This window comes from Eutrigla gurnardus (genome assembly GCF_963514095.1).
Source record: "Eutrigla gurnardus genome assembly, chromosome: 9".
Taxonomy (NCBI): Eukaryota; Metazoa; Chordata; class Actinopteri; order Perciformes; family Triglidae; genus Eutrigla; species Eutrigla gurnardus.
The window spans coordinates 11978547-12001370 of record NC_139923.1 but is presented as its reverse complement, the minus strand read 5'-3'; the positions used below and the strand labels follow the sequence as shown (position 1 = coordinate 12001370).

Sequence of the window (22824 nt, the reverse complement as noted above, 5' to 3'; positions counted from 1 at the left end):
GTTGAAGTATTTAGCACATGTGAAAGGGAAACAAGGAAGAAAGAAATGGGTATTTGCACACGCTATATGACCCAACAGGTAAGATTTAATTGTTTGCTTTTCATTCTGAGGAAATGGACCCATATATCTAAGTTATTCTTTGTACTATCATCAACTTCCTGGTAAGTTACTCCTGCATACTGATTCTTGGATTCTAATCTCTCCTAGTAAACTGTGTGTTTGACTGCTGCAATAATCATGAGTCTTCCTGGAACGGGGAAATCCAACATGGCCTTTCAGGGGGAATGACTGCACTGAATGTGTCGTGGAGGTGTCAGCTGAGGTGCACGGAGCAGAGGGGTTGGCCTGTATGAGGGAGGACATGCAGACAGAAATGTATTTCAACCACACCACTCCCCACATTTCAACCCCAAATCCCAGACCTGGATTTCGTGGTTACTATGCACTCATCCCCTTTGTACTGCTCACTCTGATTGGATGTGTAGGGGCACTGGTAAGAATAGTTTTATTTTATTTCACATGACTGCATCATGACTTTATGTTTTTAAGTGTGTATTGCTTTTCTTCCCTCCAGGTTGTTTATATCAAGAGGAGGTCAAGGTACGTTGGTTTCTGTGGTTAAAGCATCACTTGCATATTGGTTTCTTTTATGTTCCAACACAGTTTGGATCCTTTGGTATGCTTTGCTTTAGATTAGATGAGCTGCGGCATAGGCTGATCCCTCTGTACAGCTACGACCCGGCGGAGGAAGAAGAAGAGTGGGAGGACGATGGCGAGGAGGAGGAGGAGCAGGCGCTGGTTGTGAGCAAACCTCCAACTTCACTAAAACTGTATGCCTGGATGTTCCATCAAACGTGTAACATTCAACTCATCAGGAATTTCTTCTTTTTTTTTTTTTTTTTTTACAGGAGCCTTTGTATAAGGAACGAAAGCTCTCCTTTTCATCTCTCTATGGGAGGTGAACCAAAAACCAAGAAAGAAGAAATGATGTGGCCAATTAAAGGATGATTCTCCCTCCGTATGTCCTAACGAAGATGCTTTACAAATAGAAACTGGCCACTTCATAGTGTTTAAAGCTCCTAGCATGGTACCAAATCAATGATTTTCTCTTGTGCAACGCAAAGCAACAGTTGACGCTGCATTCCCGTCGTCCACCTCAGCTGAGATTTCACTCCAGGAAGTGTTTTGAAGGATAAAGAGAGATGCTATAATTGAACAATAAAACTGGAAGGTAAAATCAAATTTAGAAACCCTTTTTTGTGTGTGAATTTCTAAAAAGATTTATGGATTAAAGCGATTGAAGAGCTTCAAAGACACACCTGTTTCTGGTTGGTAATCAGAGGTTCTTCAGGTTGACTCATAGTCAGCCATTCAGAGGGCTTTTACATGCAGGAACATGGGATCACAGAGAAAGAGCAGGTCAACATTGCACCGAAACAAACTTGTTACTAATTATATGAAAGTATGATTCTATTTAACTGTGTGTGTGTGTGTGTGTGTGTGTGTGTGTGTGTGTGTGTGTTTGTTTGCATTAGTCTGGACGTGCATCTGTTGGGACCGTGGTGGTTCCTGGCATCCGTCCTGTTGGCCACAGCTCTGGTCCTTCCTGCTCTGAGCCTGGACAGCCTGCTGTGTTACTACTGTCCTCTGCAGCACAAAGGCAAGTCCTGCACCAACATCACCAGCCAGTGTCTGCCTGGTCAGCGCTGCTCCAGCTCCAGAGGCCACTACTCCTCCCTCCACGTCCTGTCTGGTCAGGGCTGCCTGGACGCCGAGCTCTGTGGCTCCCATGAAATCACCTCTTTCCGGGGAGCCAAGTACAACGTCAGCCACTCCTGCTGCTGCAGAGACAAATGTAACAGCCGGCCTAAGTCTGAAGCCAACCTGAAGATGCTACTGGGGATGGTTGAAGACAACAAAGTTCACATTAGCATTCTTAGAGAGGACCTTTTGGATTCGTGTGCAAATGTCACACTATAAAGGAGCTCCCCATTACCTGCTGCCTCATAGAAGTACTTGTCAAGGAGAGGCCTGTTTGCATAGGCACTTACCTGAATCTCCAAAAAGGTCACTAGCATTTTATCAAATGTTTGTGACTCAGTATTTTTGTTAAAGGAACATCCATGTTCTGTGTGTGATTTGACTCCAGGGAGAACGGTGGACTTGTCAGCCATCCTCCTGGTGTGATGGAGTGAATGCTGACATTACTTCTATGGTTACTGATGGATGCAACAAAATAAAAGCATTGTGATAAAGCCTTCCATCTGATTCGTTCCTTGGTGTAGATTTTACAAGCAGGTGTGCTGGGAGGTGTGGCCTGTGTAATAAGAGCTGGAGTCAGTGGTGAGATTAGAGTTCGTCAGGAGAAGCTCTGAAAGGTTTCGCCTGTGTAACGGAAATACAAACCTTTAAAATGTGCAGGTGAGTTTATTATAATATTGTTTTTTTCCTAATTGCAGACTGAAATGATTTGATGATTTATATGAGCATTTCCAATGTGGCAATCAGGAGATTGCTCACACCTGTGCACAAACAAAAGCTGAGACGTCTCAGTAAGTTTACTTGTTGAATATCTTTTGCTTCAACAATTGTCTTGAAATAACAAAACGTACAAGAAAAACATGTCAAGGTCATATTGGTCATATGGAGTTCTACAGAGCCTGTGAGCTGTTGTATTACATTTTTGTGTCAAGATAATTCATTCAATTAGTGTTGTAACTCGATCTTGGCTCTGGTGCCACCACTGTTTAACAAAGTCTTCAAACTGGGGAAGTGGAATATGAAATATACATGAAGGTATTTACAAAGTGGACGGGGTCTTGATGAGGTGCATTATTGGAATTGGAACCCTTGTTTGCTCTCTTTGTGGAAGTGCAGTACTAAACTGCTGTTCACTTAAAGTTTTGAGAGTTTTACTGTTGTTTTTTTTGCCACAATCGTTTAATGAAATGCCTCTCCAACCTGCAGGCCCAATGTGTTGCAGCTCCTGCGTGTCGCCGTGTTGTGGCTCTACATCCTCCTCCCCTCTCTGCTCTGCGACAACCTACTCTGCTACTACAGCCCCATCCTGGAAAAGGAGCGGACGTTTGAGCTCATTGTGACGGAGTGCCCTCCTGATGAGCTGTGCTACAAGGCTGATGGTCGTTATGGAAACCACAGTGCCCTGACGTCCAGGGGCTGCATGGCGAAGGCGGACTGCAGCCAGGTGCACAGCATTCGCCTCAAAGGGACGGTCTACACCATGAGCTACGGCTGCTGCGATACGCCATACTGTAACTCCTGCCTTGGCGTCGCAGCTAAAGCTCTCTACATCACAGTAACACTTATGACTGTAGCTGTGATGGCCAACTAAAGACTCCTGATGTTAGCAGCTTCTTCAGGGGTTCGTGTCGTGCATCTCTGCAGCCTCAGCATGGAGTAATGCAGAGAGCCTGCAGCAGTATGCACTGAAGGCCCAGTCTGAAGACACTGAGGTGTGCACCTGCCATGAGGTGATGGCAGAGGTTTTAATGGATGTAATGTCATTTAATCTGCTTTTAAAATGTTTTAATGTCTCTAAATAAATATTTGAAAAAGACAAACCATTGTAAACAAATGTGTGTATTGATGTTCTGATATATTATTCCTCTGAGCTTTAGAGCTCCGTGGTTGTCCAAAAGCATTAAAACACACCCATGACTCTCACCTTTCTACTGGGTGACATCCATCCTCACTAGAGCACCAAATGTTGCTGAAAATAGTCCCCAACAAATGCAGTGAAATTCTTCGGTGATCCCATGGGCTCCAGGAAGGGAAGTCGTATGTAGACGATCACTGTTGAGATTCATTGACAACAAGTATAAAGGAAATGCCAGACTTATCTTTTCTAAGAGTGAAAGAGAGCAGCTCAAGCAATGTGTTCAGTATGAGGTTTGGACAGTTCTTTATTTCCCTTTTATAAGGCTGCTGGGTCTCCCCATAGTGGATATACATATATATACAGGAGATTGCTATACTGGAGTTACACTGAGGGCAGAGGGTCCATATTACACAGACTTCAAAAAACAACACTAATAGAGCCTCACCTCCAGGTATCAGAAATCAGCAGAGAGAGGGGGGGGGGGGGGGTAAACAGCACATGAGAAGAGGGAAGAGAAAGAAGAGGGGAGATGATGCAGTCTGACAACCTGACTCGACTGCCTAATAACTTAACACTAGAAAATAACATACAGATTTCACGCACAGTGCATCTTAAATAGGTTACGTGAAGAACCATTTACCATAAATATCTGTATTTTCGGGAACCAACATATATAAAAAAAATGATTTAAAAAAAATCAATGTTCAGTCCTTTAATTTTTTCGTATTTTCTCCTTTTCCCATCGTGCAAATCGTTCCGTTGTTCGTTCTTCCTGTGGAGGCCGGGCTTTTTTCCACCCCGCCCACATCCGTTCCAGATAAACAAGGAAAAGGAAAACTCCCCCCTCCCCTCCCCCCCTTTAAAAGCATATGAATTAGTAGAAAACGAACAAACAAATGAACAGAACACCACAGTCAACTCATCACAAAAAGAACCCACAGACACACAGAACAGCAAGAACACAGTACTCGTTTTTTTTTTTTTCTTTTTTCTTTTTTGAGCTTCTTCATCACCGTTATTCCTCTTAATGATCAGAATCATCGTTGTGGTCTTTCTCTTGGCATACTGGTTGGCGGCAGTGGAGTGGTCCTCCCCCCCCCGACGGCTCAGTGGGACTGGGAGGCCACGCTCCAATCGGCTGGTCAGTTCAGCAGTGATATATTATCTCTCAATTTCACAGTGTGGTAGGAAAGGGAGGATGAGGAGAAAGGCAGGGGGAGTGACGCAGAGGTAAGCCAGAGGGAGGGTTATCGGAGGTGGGAACAGGAATCAGAGGAACCACAGCAACAATTAGAAAACAACTAGAAACCCAGACCGTCCATGGGAGAAAAACAAGTAAACAAAATAGCCGCTTCACTCCTTTTCTTCCGAGTTTCATTCCCGCCGACCCGTGTGGTTGGGAAGGCCTTGATTGGCTGGCGTAAGCTGATTGGATGGCCTGTGTTTGTGGCAGAGGGTAGGGAGACATTGGGTGAGGGGAATCTAAGGCTGACTGGAATCCGCTGGTGGACGGGACTCGACAGGGCGATAAGTCTTCAGGAGCGAAGAGGATGGGCATGGCAGGTCGATGTGTGATTGGCAGGTCAGAGGGCGAATCCCTTCTCGGTGGGTTCAGGCACGCTGCTGCAGTGCCCGCCGCTTGCGGCTGTAGTAGTGGCGAGTGCCGGTCTGTCTGGCAAAGTTCATCATGTAGTTTTGTTTACGGGTGCTGCAGGAATACAAAGACAGTGAGAGAGGGGGGGAGGGGTGGAAGGTGAACATTAGTGATCGAGTAACGGGCGCTTCAAATCCACGCATTCCCATGCACACGCTCTCACACGCATGCACGCACACACACCAATGGTTGAACGCAGCTTTCGTACTCACTCGCATCCCTGTACATGCTGGCATTTTAAAGAAAATCATTTTCAGCCATAACCTCAAACACTCAACACCTGTACGGGTCTCACGGCTCAGAGAATGGGTGGTGCTACTCTACACAACTGGATTTCTTTACATCCTGCACAAATGAGATGCAGCTAGATGGTGAACATGGCAGTAGAATTACATGTATCTAGGACCAAATGTCACAGGACAAGACATGGGACACACAGAGTCTACAAACATACTACCACGGATGCTAGGGGGCGGGGGAGGGGGGGCGGGGACTCTGACACTGAGTGTTTGAGGTCAGAGTTAAACAGCCGTCACTGGGAGAAAAGAAAATGAAGTAAACCAAGGCCATACAAGTGCAGGGTTGTGAGCAGAGAAGGGGGTGGTTTAGAAAAACTGAGAGACACAGAGAAAAGCTGCGGAGGATCGCTCTTGCTTAGCCTGTTCATTGCCTCTTCCATCCAGCAGGGCGGAGCCAGTGAGCCAGGAGTGCAGCCAGGGCAGGCAGGGGCCTCTGCGAAGCGGGGGGTGGTCAGGAAGGGTGGGGGAGGGGATGGTGTGTGTGTGTGTGTGTGTGTGTGTGTGTGTGTGTGTGTGTGTGTGTGTGTGTGTGTGTGTGTGTGTGATGGTTGATTGTGCAGGTGGAAGTGTGAAGGCAGATGGGGGGGCGGGGGCTGGTAAACTGCATGTGTGAGAGTTTGTGTCTGTGTTCAAACTAGTTTTTCTTATTTTTTATTTTTTTTCTTCCAGAAAGCAGAGTCTAGTGAGGAGGAGCTCCTGGCTCAGTCATGTTGTTGTTGACAGCCATGAGTGAAAAAGGGATGGAGAGCTGTTGCAACAGTCGATCCGTAAAGCCATGCAAGGAAGGTTAGTCAGATGAAGCTCTCCTGCCTAATGGGCCATTTGAAATGGATGATGTGAGATGCTCACTTTGCATGTGGTGTTGGTAAATGAATGAAAAGGAAAAATAAGTGCTGGACCCCAAAAACAGCAATCTTTTTCAAGTAGGATTCTTTTTTTTAACAGCGAGTGTGAATTAGCAGCTAGGTCAAAAACACTGCAACAGTTTTGCAACAAAACAAACAGATATAGGTATTGTGATGGATTACATCACACATATACACACAAACACAGTATTGACATTTGTTTATGTAAATTATTACATTTAAATGTCTTGTTGTTGTGTTAACTGTACATTCAGAATCAACGCATCGTCAGAAATTTGTTTTCATCTGGGGACATTGTGTTGAACCCTTTTAGAGGATAGCTAAGCCATATCAAAATTGTTAAATTAAAAAATGCCACTATTCAAGATTTTACCACCCTGTTTATACCTGAATCCAATGTGTGGTTGTGAATAATGTTTTGAGCTGTCTCTGAAAGCTGGAATGCAGGACTTTAATGATCGTTACGTTCAAACCCTTGTGCGCACTCTGCCGATCTCGAGCACTCGCTTGGCATTCTGGGGGATGACTTTGAACAGAGGTCTGAACGAAGGGGGCGGGACTCTTTTGGGTTCGGCGATGCGTTCAAAGTCGAAATCTCTGTGTTTTTTCTAAATGACCTACTCTGCCTATAAAGGTCAATTCATACTTTCTTTCTTGCTTAATAAAAGGGACCGGCAGCATGGCGGGAACATTGCACACACACATTAGACGCTGACTGTAGAGTTACACGCCCAGGCTGCAACATCCGGTTCTGATAAGTGAAGCTTACGCTGAAGTGCCTTAAACTTGCATTCTCTCTACTGGCCATCACAGCAAGTCCTATGGTTGCAAAAAGAAGTCTGATTGCATGGTAGTCTGTGAGCACTCGATTCATTTACTCAGTGAACATTGTAAACATGAGATTGTGGTTTAAATATTTGAAACATTAATTCTTCCCACCATGTTTTTAATAGTAGACCTGTATGTACAAGGTGTAAACTTGTTCTATACTTCTCTCAATAAAGTTGTTAAAAATGAAAAAAAGGAAGGGGGGGAAGACCATGACGTATGGCAGAAGCCATTGCTAGAATATCCTGCACCCAAGGAATGTTTTAAAAAAATATATTTTAAAAGAAAATGAAAAAGAAACTCAGCATTCAGAGGAAGGAAAAGAAAGCGACTGACAGTGAGCACCAACGCTCCTGGAGGTCGGAGAGTCGCAGTTTTTGTGTAAGGGAGTCCCACAATCCAGCTTTAAGATCTGTGTGTTGGATCATTTTGTGAGCGAGCCTTCCACCTGGACGCTGTGAGCAGCTGGCCTGCTTGTTGACCTGCCTGGGGCTTGAGTCGAGGGCATGAAGATGAGTGTGGTGATGATGAGGAGGGCTTGGTGTGTCAGTGAAAGTGTGGGAGGGTGTGCACAGTGTAACAGGGAGAAGAGAGGGTTGGGAGGAGGAGGAGGAGGAGGAGGAGGATGAGGGGAGGGGGCTGCATCCAGGACGAGGCGGAGAACTTACCTCACACTACAGCCATGCCAGAGGGAGCAGAATACAGAAGAGAGCAGAGGTTAGAGTGCGAGAGGGGAGAAGCAGGAGGAGGGGGCTGCTGTCTCGCAGAAAGGTCTGGGGTGGTAGGAGCCCCGGCCTGGGGAGGCAGGGGCCCAAAGCGGGGAGAGGGGAGGAGAGAGAAGAAGCATAAAGATAGTCAGAGGTTCAAAGAAGAAGAAGTGATAGTTGGTGGGAGAGACAGAGAGAATGAGGAAGGTTGAACATGAAAGAAGAATGGTGAAAAATTGAAAAGAGAAAATGTAACGAAGATGAAGGAAAAGTGAGCGAAAACCACAGATAGAAGAGAAGACAGCGAGCAAGATATACAGCAGCAATCCACCCGTCGTAGGCCAGAATGGGAAGGGAAGAGGAATAGAGGAGAAATGGAATGGAACGAGTTTTGAGGAAAGAGAGGAGGAGGAGGAGGAGGAGGAGGAGGAGGAGGAGGATTGAAGTGAGGTAGGATAGGATGCGGCACGAGCAGAGTGAGCACATGATCAAACACGTCGGTGACATAAAGCAGCAGGGAGGAAAGGCGCGTGGAGCAAAAGAAAGGATTGAGCAGGAGGAGGAGTGAGAGGAAAATGTGTGAAGGAGTGGTGAACAGAGAGAAATAAACAAGAGAGCAAAGTGTGAGGATCGCGGTCACTCGTTTCAGCAGACACTGTTGAAAACCGTGCAAGTGCGAGGGAGGGAGCGGGACAGGTCACGACCACGTAGACCAGGGACAGCTCAGGTTAGGCAGAAATGTGTGCGTTGGAGTGCAACTTTGGATCAAATGTACATTAATTAACTGAGTGGCTTACGTGGTTGTTGTATGCAGCATTTGAAACGCATTGGGTACATCTGAATGAACAATCGGCACCCAGCTCGGCAGTGACGTTGCTCTGATACCCACAGCAACATGCAGAAAATGCATTTGAAATGCTTTATGATACTGCCAATATGTTAGCTTAGTATAGGCCATGTTCATGATATCTTTAGTGCCCTGCAGAATCTCCAGCATTGCCACTTTGATTCAAAAACTGTCACCGTCTTCCACATAGATACATGTTTACTGAGCCAGTTCAGTGAACGTTCCATTCAGTTTAAGATGAAGAGGGACGTTTGTATTCCCAGGAGAATGAAATGCACATGAAATAAATGTGAAAATGAAATCAAGACTCGTCAGCCTTTGTGCCTGTCTGACGACGCCGACTTCACAGTAGGACAAAGATACTGTCCTACACGAGAAGCCGCCTTCACAGTTCCTGTATTGTATGATCTTGGTTCAGCACTCTGTGTCATGCCTTATAATGGCCACTAGGGGTCAGGCGAACTAACTTTAAATGAATGAGGATTTGAAATCATGAATGAAAGGGTGCTTCACATCTAATGAATGCTTCAGTATGAAAACAAATGTTTCAAAGAATGTTTTGGTATGATATATAGATAATTTTCCGACATCTCAGGGGAAAAATACATACATTCATGACAGGTTGTTTATTTGGAAGATGCATGGGTTCTACAAGACACTGAAAATAGGATGATCTGACAGCAGGAGTGGTTCTGTTGGACACAGAACAGTCATCCACAGACAGAACTCGTCACAGTAAAGCACACTGCAGTCGTTTGACTACTTTGCTTGCCTGACATCAGAAGCCGTGATGAACGTCTAAAACACCGGCTGAGACGCTGCTTGGAGCTGGTGAGCAGCACACACGTGAATGTGCTGACAGTATATGTCATGTGAAGACTGTATCTCTGTGTTTGTGAGAGGACCGTTTCTACAGGTGAGGCTGAGGCGGGGTTCAGATCGAGGCTCTTTTGGGGACCAGTCTGAGGTGCTGGGGGCTGGCTGGGAATTGGGTACTCACAGAACTACTTCCACATGGTCCAACGCCCACTGGTCATGTCCCGCACCGTCGTGGCGTGGCTGCCACCATCGCAGCATCACCCCTTTAACTCTTGCCTCTCTGGAGAGACCATGGGAAACATTGTGGTCAGTGAGAAGCAACAAGTACGTCAGTGATTACAGTCGCCTAATAACATTTAACACACTGGTTTGAATGGTACAACTCTCTTAAAGGGCACCTTTTATAAAGGGTTTGAAAGAGGTAACTTGTGGCTTTATTAATGATTATTAATCATTTTTTAAATGCTTTATTGATCATTTCTAAACCATTATAAAGAACAACTTTAAAAAATCACTTTGGTTGATGTGTCTCCTGCTCCCTGATGATGGCCTTACCTTCTGGGAAACCGCTGTAGAACATGTGGGTCAAAATCCATTTATTGACAACATTAAATATTTACTAAAAGCAGATTTGATGGAATGTTGAAAAAATGTATTAATTACTTATTTACAATTATATCTGTTTATTAGAAAGTGCTAACTACATTACCAAGTATCAACGAATGCCCTTACACGCGTTTGAAGCATAGTAAAAGGTTAAGTTGCATTAATAAATCCATCAGTCACAACATATGAAACCTTTATAAATGGTGCCTTATTAGTAATGAAATCTAGGTTTAAACGGAGGGTCTCTTGTGTGTCACTCACAGTGGAATATTGTAGGAGACTCTCTGGGCCTTAATAAAGTCTTTGGGCTGGTGCTGGGCGATGACGTGCCAGCTGACACCATTGTTGACGCTGTATTGCAGCAGCACAGCCCGGTCGACTGTGTCGGCCTGATCCAGAGCTATGTTGCAGCTCTCTGTCTGTGACACACTGCCGATCTGCAGCACAAACATAATCTTGCTGTAGGGAGACAGAGAAAAAGGAGAAAGGAAACCGTGCTATGAGGCGGGTAGGTGCGTGTTTACACGATTGGTCTGTGAACAGTATACTGTGGTAGTACCTGTACCTGGCTCTAGTGAGGTCCAGCGGTTTGGTAACTGCCTGCCTCATCTTACAGCCACTGAAGTAGAGTGAGTCTCCGTGGGCGTGCGGTGAGAGCTGCCCACAGCCGCTGCCCACGCCGCCACCCTGGATCGACTGCCAGCTCTCCTGGGACACGCCGCCTGACTCAAAGTTGTCCTTGATGGAGCTGGGCAGGTCACTGCTGGAGAGGGAGCAGTCGTCACCTGTTGAGGTGAGGAGCAGCAGAGGGAAGGTGGTGAAACTGGATGAAATCACATGGCAGTCGATGGTAGGGTTTGTTCCTGTGCATCATTTTACAATTTAGAACATTTCTTCTGTACAGAACCAATGGAAAAGTATGGTGTGTGTGTGTCTAGTATAGTTTGAATATAATATGCTGTTTGTGGCCCACCATGGTGTCCTTCATCACAGATGCAGACCACTCCATTTGTACAGTAGCCGTGGCCACTGCAGAGCCCTGGGCAGGCCTCGCCGATGTAAACATGGTCCATTCCCCAGCTCTGCCGGTCTCCCGTCCCCTCCTTTTGAATCCAGCGGAACTGAGTCGCCCTGGAATCACACAACCAATCACAGAAGGATTACATCGCTTCAACTGGCAACAGAGACGCCTGCTGCCTGTCATTCTGCTGATGTGAATAAAAATATGAATTCAGACCAGAAATCTACTAGCTTTAAGTCATGATACGTCCCAGTCCATATATATTTGTGTGCTCCTACCCCGAGGAGACGTGGTCTGGCAGCTGCACGGTGACCCTGGTCCATGTTGAGCTGTTGACTGGACTGTAGATTGTGGACTCGTGGAACTGGAAGGGAGAGCAGCCCACGTTGTTGACTGAGGAAGGGAGGCACTCTGACTGTACCAGCTGCCACGAGTCAGACCTAAAGGGAGAACGTGAGAGCTGAAAACTGTCCAGGTAAATATACATTCTAGCGAAGACTAAATCAGAATTTCAAATAACACTTAAATGACAAATGGTAGGTGGAAAGTCTGAGGCTATGACCTGACATATGTTTCTGGTCTTTTTCTTTTTTAGGGCCTCTCCCTGTCTTTCCTACCTTGCATCCTTCCTGTACTGCAGCAGGACAGAATGATGGTCTCCACAGGTGTCTGCCTCACAACCGACAACAATCTGCATCAATGAGACAGATGTTAAGGCCACTTTGCACAGACAGACAACACACAGCTCTTAATATGGCAGGTTTGTGGCTCTCACTGTGCAGTGCTGTACCTTAAACTGTAAAATATATCCGGGCTGCACTATGAGTTCTCGTGTGGCCAGGATGTTGTGTGTCTTATCCTGGTTCTTGTTCGGCCAGTACAGGTGGAAGGAGGGGTTCCCACAGAATCCAGCTGTGCGTACAGCATTAGGATAGAAGCTCCAGCTTTCCTCGTGTGAAACGCCCTCTGGTGAAGAGAAAAGGCAAGAGGGGGCAAGAAACATGAATTCATTTGGAGACGATAGGCTCCGATTACATGAACACAAACCAACTCACCATCATCGAAGGTGTCAAGCAGCGTGGGTGGGTTGATGTCCGACCCCCCCACCAAGATGTTGTCTACGGCCCACTGGGCTCTCTCCAGGCTGGGAGTGGCGAGGCCAGAGGAAATGGTAAATGGTTGCCACCAGCGCAGGCGGGTAGCATTGGTCAGAGCTCCCTCTGGGAGGACGATATAATCCCTCCTCACCGCCACGTACTTCAGATAGTCCATCTCATGCAGAAGCGTCCAGGACACGCCTGAGGAACAGATGTGGACAGAGTGAGCAAATGAAAGAAATCAGGAACTGATCATGATGAACCAGGGTTTGTCGGTCGTCCGTGCACCTCCGTCAGTGGAGTAGTCCAGCAGCACTCCCTCTTTACGACAGGTTGGACGGTGGCACATGGTCATGTTATCTTCACTTCCGATCCTGGCCCAGTACTCCACAAACCTATCCACACACAGACAATCACACAGTATTTAAAGAGAAATGGGGAAACTCCTCCCAGTGGTTGACAGAAGTTGAGTACTAACTTTGCTCCACGGAGGTCGAGATCTGCAGTGACAGCTTGTCTGGCATCAGCCGCTCCAAAGTACAGGGCGGTCCCCTCTACCAACACCCCACAGTCTGTACAGGGCCTCCCGCCCTCCAGCACCTGCCACTGAGGGCCCGCTGCCCCTTCCCAGTCAAAACGCTCCTTCAGAGATGCCTACAGGAAAACACAAATCTGAATGACTGCCAGCTTAGACAGCTAAATTCTACACTAAACTGAGTGAGAGCCAGATCCTACCTTCAGAGCAGTGCTGGCGTAGCAGTTTGGTCCAGTGAAGCCCGGGTCACACAGACAGCGCTGATCCAGACAATCTCCGTGTCCCCCACAGTGGCCGTCGCACGCCGGGCCGATGTAGAAGTTCTCCACGCCCCACTGAATGTCTGAGTGCTGCTGGAAAAAGCGAAACCGCACCGCACTGGAAAAAAAAGACGGGATAGGTTAGTCAGACAACATGCCTTCTATTTTCATAATTTATACAACAGTTTTAACAATTTATATGATGACAATAAGTTGATCCATCAATAATTGAGGCCAAGCATGCCTTGATGGTGCAATGGAATATGAAGCAGTACTGTATGTTCTGATAAAAGCATGTAAAAGGTTGAAAGGTCAGGTGACTCACGTGTCAGCCAGGCTGTCAGCCAGAGGATAGACCGCCCTCTTCCAGCCATCAGCAGGGAAGAAGACCGACGGCTGGGAGACCTGACCCCCACAGCGGGGGTCAGCAGGCAGGCACTGGGGCACCAGGTACTTCCAGGTCACTCCAAAGTCCACCGAATACTGAACATGGATCTGCCGGTCGGCATGACGCTCTGGCACACTGCAGCCTACTGCGATCTAAATCAACACACAGATATTAACAAGATCACCATCAAGGCAAAAAGTCCTTTTGACCTAAATTCATTCAAAGGTGCAATGAATGAGAATTAACTTTAAATTAAAAGGACATCGCACAACACAATTAATTGTTTGTATTGTCTTTTTTATTCTCCTGTGAAAAGTCTATTTACTAACAACTTTGGTGAAAAAAGGGCAGATTTCTTCAGAAATATGTGCGCGTCATTATCAACGAACACAACATAATTGTGTATGACAACATCCTGATATATGATTAAATCACACTATGATTAAAGTGAAATTACCGCCTATTTTAGGCTCATTAGTTACCTTGAACTGCATGACCCAGCCCTTGTCAGGAATAATATCATGTGTGACAGCGTACACCTCTCTCCCATCAGCATTGCCACACACCATCACTCCATCGGGAGAGCTGCAGAAACGCTGCACGGAGCAGTCCTCCGAGAACAACCAATGGTCGCTCACTGGGAGAAAGAAAAAGAATGTTCGCCTATAAAAATGACAAATCCTGTAGAATGCTTGATTGAGGTATGGGTTCAGGAATACCTATGGGTGTTTCCTCCTGCTCGCTCAGCTGCCCGATCCTTCCTGAGGTCCCATCAGCAGCAGCTCTCTCGTGGTTGGGCAGTGCCACCCCTCCAAACGTGTCGGATATCTGCGCTCGTGGGTCCGAGCCTGCGATGAGGACGTTATCCAGAGCCCAATCGCTGTGGTCTGCTCCCTCGTGTTGTGGCTGCCACCAGCGCACACGCACTCCTTCCTGACGGGCAGCAGGGGGCAGCAGCACATTCACAAACCTGAACACAAGACAAAAGCATGAAGACAGGGATATCTTACAGGACAGGAAGTTATGTTCAAGTGTCAAAAAAAACAAACGTACCCAGGCTTGGTGTACAGATCATAGAAGATCTCTGTCAGTAGGTGCCAGTTGATTCCTCCGTTCAAACTGTACTCCAGGAGCACGCCCTGGTTACGGTTGCTAGGTGGGATCATGCAGCCGTACATGAAGTAAAACTGGATGAACTCGGCGTTGGTCAGATTCAGGTCCACTGTCACCAGCTGACGGCTGCAACTCTGAGCACAGACAGAGAAATGTGGTCAGTGGAGTCAGGGGCTCGTCCAAGATCAATCTGTGAGGGATGCCTGTCTGTCTGTCTGTCTGTCTGTCTGTCTGTCTGTCTGTCATCTAAAAGGCTCCAACATGATCTGTTGTCATATTTTATTACAGACAACATTAGTGAAACTTAACCAGAATAATAAAACTGAGTCGGGTAAAGTTTGAACTTTAACCGAAGGAGTAATTTATCTTGATAACAGGTTTCTCTGACAGCGTGTCTGTCCATATTAGGATCAGCCTGTCTATAAGAATCATGTACAACACTGCCCTACATGCCCTGAATCAAAGATAACTTGTGGGGGAAAACTACATCGAGCATTTTAATACAAACCAGTGCGTATTAATTAAAGCCACAGAGGAGTGATTATTATTTCAGAATATGAATGCATTTATCTGCAATCACTGGTTGTGGATCATTTCATGATAGAAAAGAATAAAACGCTGAGGGGCTTGGATATATATTTACCCCACTGAAGTGCAGCGCGGCTCCAGAGGCCACGGCTCCACACACAGTGCTGAGTTTCCCACCAGTGAGAACGTGCCAGTGGCTGAGCGAGGGAGCTCGACTGAAGCTGTCCTTCAGCTGGGAGGGCAGAGGAACCACGGGCTCATCGCAGTACTCGCCACCCCACTCCGGGTCACACCTGGGCAGGAGGGTACACAATCAGTCACAAAGACAAACTTTATGTGTAACTTTATGTGATATGTGACGACATCATACGCTTTACTTACACACAGGAGCTCTGCTGGCAGCGTCCGTGTCCGGAGCACATATCTGGGCAGCCATCCCCAATGTAGAGGTTGTCCAGAGCCCAAGTCTGCTGCTTGTCAAAGGGAGCCTGCTGGAACCAGCGGAACCGTGTGGCTGGAGACCTACAGACAAGAAGCAAAGTCACAAAATACATTTCACAGAGGAAGTTAAAATAAATGATGAATTAAAGTGTTAATCCTGACATGGCACATTAGTACACTGCAGAATCAGGACACGCTACACAAGTCTGTTCACGTGTGAGTTCAGGACCGTGCTGACCTGGCATATGATGGGATAGGCTGCGTAACGCGGCCCCACTTGTTGTAAGTGTCGGACACCAGCAGCCTCTGCAGGGTGTAGGAGGAGCAGTCAGGGCTGGTAGGCAGGCAGTCTCGGACCACAGGCTGCCAGGTCAGACCCAGATCAAGAGAATACTCCAACTCTACAGCTGCAGGGAAAAGGACAAACGCAACCGTCAACATTATGTATGTTCAAGAAACAACTTCAAACATAAACAGCTAGGCAGTCTGAAATAATATATAATAGGACATATTTTAATCTTAATCTTGATGTTATGGTATTTCACTAAAATGGATGTTTTAGTGAGAAACACCTGGAGAATGCTCACATCAGACGTGAGAAGTAAACATTTCAAAATAATGCTCACTGACCTCTGCTATTTCCATGCAGATATGTATTATTTATAATTATTATTTATATTATTATATAAATAAAAATACAGTCGCAATAAAATATATTATTTAAGATATTAGATCAATATATTATTATCATCAATATGAAGCATGCCACACATTTGCAGCAACAAGCTATTAAACTAGATCGCAGTGGGCTGTGGGGCATATTTCTGATATGGTAGAGACAAAACAATGAATCAATTAACCAAGAAAATAAATTAGCAGATTCATTCATAACCAAAATAATCATCAATTGCATCCCTTTTCAGTATTGACCAACAATTGCAGTTCATTCACACTTCTTATTGCTTACAGTAGCAGGAGTTGGTGACGGAGCAGGAAGCGGAAAAGTCAAACTGGATGAAGGCATCTTGACCCAAACTGATGTCAGTGGTAACAGCATAGCGAGTGTTGGACTTCTCTATGAACGCAAAAGCGGGCCCATCAGAGCCACAGACCGGCATACGGGTCCCTCCGGGGTGCAGAAGCCATGAGCGCCCGTCGATTGAGGAAAAATCATCTTCCAAAGGTCCCCAGCCACTGGCACTGCCGCCTACTACCACCTAGAGGATAAAACATGTTTGCTTAGTTAGTGTGAAGAAGGCGGAGGAAGTGGATTTGTCACAGAGATGAAAAAATAAATAAAGGTTTGGATGGATGTTAATGTTTCAGTGGTTGAATGATTCACAGAAATATTGATGTTTGGATGGGTGGTTAAATGGATCCTCACTTACTGTACCTGATCAATGACCCACGGGCTGTAAAAGTGTCCGTTCTCAGAGGGCTGCCACCAGCGGAGACGGGTGGATGACGTGCGGGCGCGCAGTGGGATCTCCAGGGCCACCAGGCGAGCCTGATTACTGCTGTTGCTGAAGAGAAATTCCTGCAGGAGTCCCCAGGTAAGACCTCCGTCCACAGAGAACTGCAGCAAAACCGGCTGGGAGCGAGGGTCTGGAGCCGCCTTACCACAGCCAAGACGTAGGAAGAACTGAACAAACCTGCAGAGTACAGCCATGGAGACATGAGATCACCACTGGAGACGGTATTTGTACATGCAGTGAGTTGGTGAGTGCATTTTGTTGTTTGTTTGTGTGACTGTAGCTCTACCTGGCATTTGCTAGATCCATGTCGTTGGTGACCAACATGCGCAGGCCGTCCTCACTGAAGAACAGGTGGTTTCCGCTCGACATGATCCCACATTTCCTGGATGGTTTACCACCGCTCAGCAGTCTGAAACGCTCAGCATCCACAGCTCCCCCTAGAGACGCGAGGATGTACACAAACACACGCACAGAAACAAAACGTCATATACTGAATAAACAAAACACAAAAACTGAAGTCGAAATAGGTACTTCATTTACTGAGCACTTATCAAAATGTTATTTAATTCTTTAAAAAAATAAAAATAAAAACATCAGAATTAATTCAAGTATACAACAAAAATATGTTGAATCTTAAAAAAACAATTACATTTATAACCGTGAAAGACCCAGAATTACCCTGAAATTCCAGCAGCATGCATCACATTTCAATTCAGTAATACATGCTAATATACCCCGACTTCAAGCTACTGTAAACATGCAATGACCATGTGATAATTCTTAGTGCAATATCACCACAGACTGGGATTTCTGATAACTCTGACTGACCAATAAATACTACACATATGTCTCTCACACACATACATTTTCAATAAATACAAATAAATCATGTCTGTATGTTGGTGTACCTTCAAAGTCCTCCTTGAGGAAGTCGGGATTGGGGGTGTCGGGCACAGAGCAGTCAGGTCCAGAGTGGCCGGGGTCACACACACAGTGGCTGCCACCCACACAAGTCCCGTGACCATTACACATGTCCTGACACTGTGGGCCGATGTAGATGTTGTCTAAAGCCCACGTTGGAGGAGAGGAACCCGTTGAAAAGAAACCCTGATACCAACGGAACCTCACTGAGCTGTGGAGGAAGTCAAAATGCAAGGATCAGATGCTATCAATATGTTATATTGTAAGCATATTAAAGGAGGAAAATGTTCTGTACAGGATGTATCCAGTCTTTACCCGCAGAGGCGAAGCTTGCCAAAGTGAATGACTTCCCTCCTCCAGCCCTGAGTTGTACCGGGGAAATAGATGCTGGCAGGGTGGAGCTCTGTGGAGCATAGTGAGGAGGGATGGGGCCCGCCGGCACACAGGGGCACCAACAGGTGCCACGTGGCACCAAAGTCCCGCGAGAACTCAAGACGCACTGGGTGGGAGGAGGAGCTCTCAGCTGTGCAGCCTACATTGATCTGGGGAGACGTAAAAATGAATAAGTGTTTTGAATGAGTTACTATTGTTGCTTTGGAGCAGAAGTCGTGAAGGCTGTGTTTGCGTACCTCAAACTGGATGATGGTGTTCTCGTTTACGTCAATGTCCCTGGTGGTAATGGAGTGCTCGCCGAGCTCGCTGGAGACAAACACCATAGCGGAGTCGTCCTCCTCCCTGTGCCAGTCACACACGGACATAAACATTGGAGTTAAAACCGCCGCCAAGACACCATCATAGTCACCATTCAGCACTGCAGGTTCTTCTTACAGTCCAGTCTTCTGGTAGGGGCAGTAGAGGCCGGTGTTCCCCCCGGGGAAGAACAGCCAGTTGGACTCATTGGGGCCTTCCTCAAAGCTGTCTATCACCAGTGGTGGGTTGTGTAAGGAGCTGCCGTCGATGATGAGATCATCTATGACCCACACCTCCTCTTTCTTTCCTGAAGGGTGCGATATTGTGGTAGATGATTACACATAATGAAGAAAAGTGAATGCGGGAAAAGAAACAAACACTCGATAGATTCACAGAGTGTCCGCTCACCGCTGTTGTAAGGCTGCCAGAGTCTGAAGCGGGTGGCGTTGGTTTGAGCGCTGGCGGGCAGCGGCAGATGGAGGAACAGAGTGTCGGTGGAAGCTGGGAAGTAAAACTCATCCAGCATCAGCCAGCTGATTCCTCCGTTCACGGAGTACTGCAGCAGCACTGAATGGGAGCGCTCCGGGACACCTAGGAAAAGCCCATAGGAAGAACTATTAAAACATCCTGTGAAGAAAAAAGTATCATGATCAAAAATACAGCCACAGGAAGAAGAAAGTACCTTTAGTGATGAATTTGAAGGAGAACTGGATGTAGAGAGTGTTGCTGCAGTCCAGATCCTGGGACACGATCATTCGCAGACCATCCTGCAGACAAACAAGATTACATTTGCCGTTAAGAAGAGTGATCGTAAGCGATCAAGCTGTATCTATGTGATTTAAGGGTATTATTATTGCTCCGTGTGTTCCCTGTATCGTGTTTAAGACCCATACCCCTTTGAAGATCAGGGCGGTGCCAGATTTAAGAGGCTCTCCGCTCAGAGTTCCCCTCTCGGCTCCGTACACCTCCGGCCACGTCTCCTGCTGCAGGTTCTCGTTAAAGTCTTCTCTCAGTACGGATGGCAGGGGGGCTAAAGGCACGCAGTGTGGCCCTCCATAACCCTTGTCACACCTGTGTGTGAGCGAGTGGAAGGTAATGTTTACATGTAGTCAGAAAATACGTGTAAAAATGACCAGTCACATTAAAATCCATCAGCTGGGCAGTAAATCTTCACTTACATACAGCGTCCATTGTCACACAGACCATGTCCAGAGCACATCCAGGGGCAGCCAGGGGCCAGTAACACGTTATCCAGAGCCCATCCTTCTGCCCCTGGGGTGAAGTGGGTTTGGATCCAACGGAACCGAGTTCTGGGGGAACTAAGGGATTCAGAAGCAAGTCATGAAGTTATCAAACACCAGTACCGCCTCCTGATATTAGGGTATAAAAGTTGAACCCGTACTTAGCAGCGCTGGGCAGGTAGACGGTGATCCTCCTCCAGTGTTTGTACTGGGTCGAGGTATAGATGGAACTCTGAGTGTAACCAGCGCAGCCGATGGCTGGGGGAACACACTCTGGGGTGATGAGGGACCAGTGATGGCCGCAGTCTGTGGAGTACTCCAGTCGCACACCATGGGAGAAGGAGGTGGACTTACTGCAGCCCATACTCAACTCAAACTGCAGGAAGGACGAGCCCGACACCTCAAAGTCCCAGCTCTCTGCATATCTTGGCTTTTCTGCAGACAAAGCGTAAAAGCAAAGTCACATATTATTTACTATATCGGATTCTAGTTTCCAAACTAATGACATTGATTTAACATTATTTTCTTCAGGTGTCTTAACTAAATTATCTTGTATGCGTCTGCTTGGATGTGAACGGAGCCAAACGTAACCTTTAAAATAATAGGTACAGGAGTTATGTGTGCATGTTTCAACGCATATGAGAGCAGCCATGGCGTCTGACAATCAGGCGTCAATGTATTCAGTCGGGGGACACGGGAGCTTTGTGTTCACAGATGTGTTGCAAAATTAATCTGGCTTTGCACGCTTAATGAATAGACCCTGTTGTAATGTAACATTAAGGAAATCCGCTCACAGCTTGATGCAAGCATGAATAACAGGCAGGATGTTCATTCAGGTTTGCTCCCATTAACAATGCAGGACCCCATGGGTAATTCAATGCCAGCCTTTTTTGTGGGTAATACCACGATGTCACCGCACAGCCATGTATGTGCTTTGTTGCGTATGTGCACATACAGTACGTGTCGGTTTACTAGATGTGCATATGCAGGGGTGTGTGCATGGTTCTGCAATATCCTGCTCCACATTCACTTCAACACATCCACACTCGCTGCTCGCTATAAACCCTGCAGCAGTTAAGTGTCTTACTCAGGGGCCACTTCACAGTTGTTGTTGAGGGAGTAACTCCTTCACTTTCCATGCATCCGTTTCTTGCCTGCGGGTATGAAATGCATGCGTCTATGAAGAGGAACGCGTGACTCACTATCGATGGCCTCAGAGTTGAAGGTGAGCGCCGTGTCCAGAGACAAACAGTCCACAGTCACCTCCCCGCCCTGAACGCGGTACCAGTTGTGCCTCAGAGGCGTCGTGCCGTCGAACTTGTCATGGAACCCCGTTCTGGAGCTGTCGTTCATGCCAATAAAGACATCATCCAAAGCCCACTGGGCGGAGTGTTTCCCTACATGGACGGAGAGGAAAGTAAAGTAAAAATGTATAACAAGCTAAAGCTGTGATATCAAAAATACATTGTTTTTTTCCCCTGTACTTTGCTGTCATATTGTACACCCTAATTATGCACTAACCTTGCTGTGGCTGCCACCACCGAAATACCGTGTAGGGGGTTTTGGCTGCAGGTGGCAGCTCGATGGTCACCACCTGGGGCTCCAGGAAGGAACTGAAGTCCAGCTCCCTCATGAACTGCCAGTGGACGCCATTGTTGGTCGAGAACTGGACAAGGACACCTGGAATCGCAGAACAAAGAGCAGAGTGGATAGAACTTTTAGATGGGAAATCATGTATAGATAGAGATACATAATGAAGTTAAATTAGTAGGAATTAAAAAAATAACAAAATAAATGTCCCGAAAAGTCCCCGATCGTTACAGATGAGCTGTTTAGCCGTCTGTGTTTTAACGATCAGACTCTTCAGCACTGTTCCACAATCAAACAGACTACAACAGACCGCAGACTTTGACTTTTCATTAGAAAAAAACACAATGAGACCTACACATCACAGGGCTGATCAAAGACGATGGCGACAAGCCAATGGTGAACTGATGAGATTGGATGTGGAGCCGCTCGCTACACACCGCACTGTAAATGAACAACCACATGAACACAGCAGAGGGCCTCGGTACAGCATGTGATCATTACCTTCGTTGCGGGATCGAGGCCTGGTGCAAGTGGGCCCCAAACTCTTGCTGCCAATTCGGATGTAGAATTGGACCAACCTGTATGTAATCAGGAACAACCACATTGAACAAACAGCCACCGACTACACTGCTTACAGATGCGAGATGTATAGGTGTGAATTCCACTGACCGTGTGTTGGTGGTATCTAGAGGCACTGTGCGTGCGTCTCTCCTCCCAGGACTACTGAAGTAAAGTGCTTTTCCCTCACCGATGGTGCCACAGCCGCCTCCAACTTGTCCCCCACTTAGGCTCTGCCAGAGCGGGCTCAGCTTGCCCTCAAAGCCCTCAGTCAGCTCTGTGGGACTGGCTACAGAGGGCACACAACTATCCTGCTCCACTAAGGGAAAAATGGAATCACAAGATACATAAAGTATAAAGAAAATATGACAGCTTTAATTTGTTTCCCCTCCTTTTCCCTTTGTGTAATTGTACCTGTGAATCCCATATCACAGAAGCAGACTCCAGAGATGCAATCTCCGTGTCCCCCACAGTGGTTTGGACACGGCTCAGATATGTAGACGCCATCCAAGGCGAAAGGTGGGGCGTCTCTGTACATGCTGCTCTCCTGGAACCAACGGAACCTGGTTTTACTGGGAAAATGAGGGGATGAGAAAAATACAGTCGACATTTATACCAGTTAACAGTTATAACTGCATATATTCTGGGGCGAATTGACAAAGAAAGGATTGTGGCCCTTGTGGTTCACACTGTGGCTCTTACTGATTCACAAGTTGTTTAC

General features: G+C 46.6%; 4 protein-coding genes across 8 annotated transcripts in view; 3 read left to right on the top strand and 1 right to left on the bottom strand.

Annotated features, from left to right (window-relative positions):
- The first annotated feature begins 24 nt into the window (after nt 1-24).
- Nucleotides 25-1672, top strand: LOC311019290 (uncharacterized protein). Of its 2 annotated transcripts, XR_014597789.1 has the most exons (6): nt 25-78; nt 208-493; nt 575-600; nt 693-801; nt 909-1018; nt 1536-1672. XR_014597789.1 is itself a non-coding variant. In XM_084018602.1 (5 exons), the coding sequence occupies exons 2-5, from the start codon at nt 350-352 to the stop codon at nt 960-962; spliced, it is 333 nt and encodes a 110-aa protein (XP_083874728.1). In that variant the 5' UTR covers nt 25-78; nt 208-349; the 3' UTR covers nt 963-1394. The 2 variants fall into 2 exon arrangements, 1 of the variants encoding a protein (XP_083874728.1); XM_084018602.1 differs by lacking the exon at nt 1536-1672 and having other exon boundaries at nt 909-1394.
- On the top strand, nt 1465-1980 carry LOC311018833 (protein Bouncer-like; the record flags this gene model as incomplete). Its single annotated transcript, XM_084017902.1, has 2 exons — nt 1465-1480; nt 1595-1980. 2 exons carry the CDS (start codon nt 1465-1467, stop codon nt 1978-1980), a joined length of 402 nt encoding a protein of 133 aa, XP_083874028.1.
- Nucleotides 1981-1987: 7 nt separating this feature from the next.
- On the top strand, nt 1988-3386 carry bncr (bouncer). Its single transcript, XM_084018601.1, has 2 exons — nt 1988-2421; nt 2968-3386. Exons 1-2 carry the CDS (start codon nt 2414-2416, stop codon nt 3350-3352), a joined length of 393 nt encoding a protein of 130 aa, XP_083874727.1. The 5' UTR covers nt 1988-2413; the 3' UTR covers nt 3353-3386.
- A 519-nt stretch (nt 3387-3905) lies between these two features.
- Nucleotides 3906-22824, bottom strand: part of reln (reelin) — an 86048-nt gene continuing 67129 nt past the window's right edge. Inside the window, exons 29-65 of one of the 4 annotated variants that reach the window (XM_084017135.1) lie at nt 22518-22675; nt 22215-22422; nt 22047-22123; nt 21477-21635; nt 21158-21352; nt 20117-20390; nt 19893-20033; nt 19608-19785; nt 19397-19481; nt 19123-19305; nt 18853-19021; nt 18654-18759; nt 18340-18566; nt 18012-18235; nt 17390-17540; nt 17022-17280; nt 16596-16845; nt 15867-16035; nt 15569-15709; nt 15303-15480; nt 14600-14793; nt 14266-14516; nt 14029-14183; nt 13484-13698; nt 13099-13276; nt 12842-13017; nt 12652-12758; nt 12322-12564; nt 12057-12232; nt 11884-11957; nt 11545-11706; nt 11219-11376; nt 10805-11030; nt 10507-10704; nt 9821-9919; nt 7935-8061; nt 3906-5327 (exon numbers count right to left, since the gene is read on the bottom strand). In XM_084017135.1, coding sequence (XP_083873261.1) covers nt 7941-8061; nt 9821-9919; nt 10507-10704; nt 10805-11030; nt 11219-11376; nt 11545-11706; nt 11884-11957; nt 12057-12232; nt 12322-12564; nt 12652-12758; nt 12842-13017; nt 13099-13276; nt 13484-13698; nt 14029-14183; nt 14266-14516; nt 14600-14793; nt 15303-15480; nt 15569-15709; nt 15867-16035; nt 16596-16845; nt 17022-17280; nt 17390-17540; nt 18012-18235; nt 18340-18566; nt 18654-18759; nt 18853-19021; nt 19123-19305; nt 19397-19481; nt 19608-19785; nt 19893-20033; nt 20117-20390; nt 21158-21352; nt 21477-21635; nt 22047-22123; nt 22215-22422; nt 22518-22675 — 6265 coding nt within the window. In that variant the 3' untranslated portion in view covers nt 3906-5327; nt 7935-7940. The remainder of the gene's footprint in view (nt 5328-7934; nt 8062-9820; nt 9920-10506; nt 10705-10804; nt 11031-11218; nt 11377-11544; nt 11707-11883; nt 11958-12056; nt 12233-12321; nt 12565-12651; nt 12759-12841; nt 13018-13098; nt 13277-13483; nt 13699-14028; nt 14184-14265; nt 14517-14599; nt 14794-15302; nt 15481-15568; nt 15710-15866; nt 16036-16595; nt 16846-17021; nt 17281-17389; nt 17541-18011; nt 18236-18339; nt 18567-18653; nt 18760-18852; nt 19022-19122; nt 19306-19396; nt 19482-19607; nt 19786-19892; nt 20034-20116; nt 20391-21157; nt 21353-21476; nt 21636-22046; nt 22124-22214; nt 22423-22517; nt 22676-22824) is intronic. The other 3 variants (XM_084017136.1, XM_084017137.1, XM_084017138.1) reach the window with 3 other exon arrangements.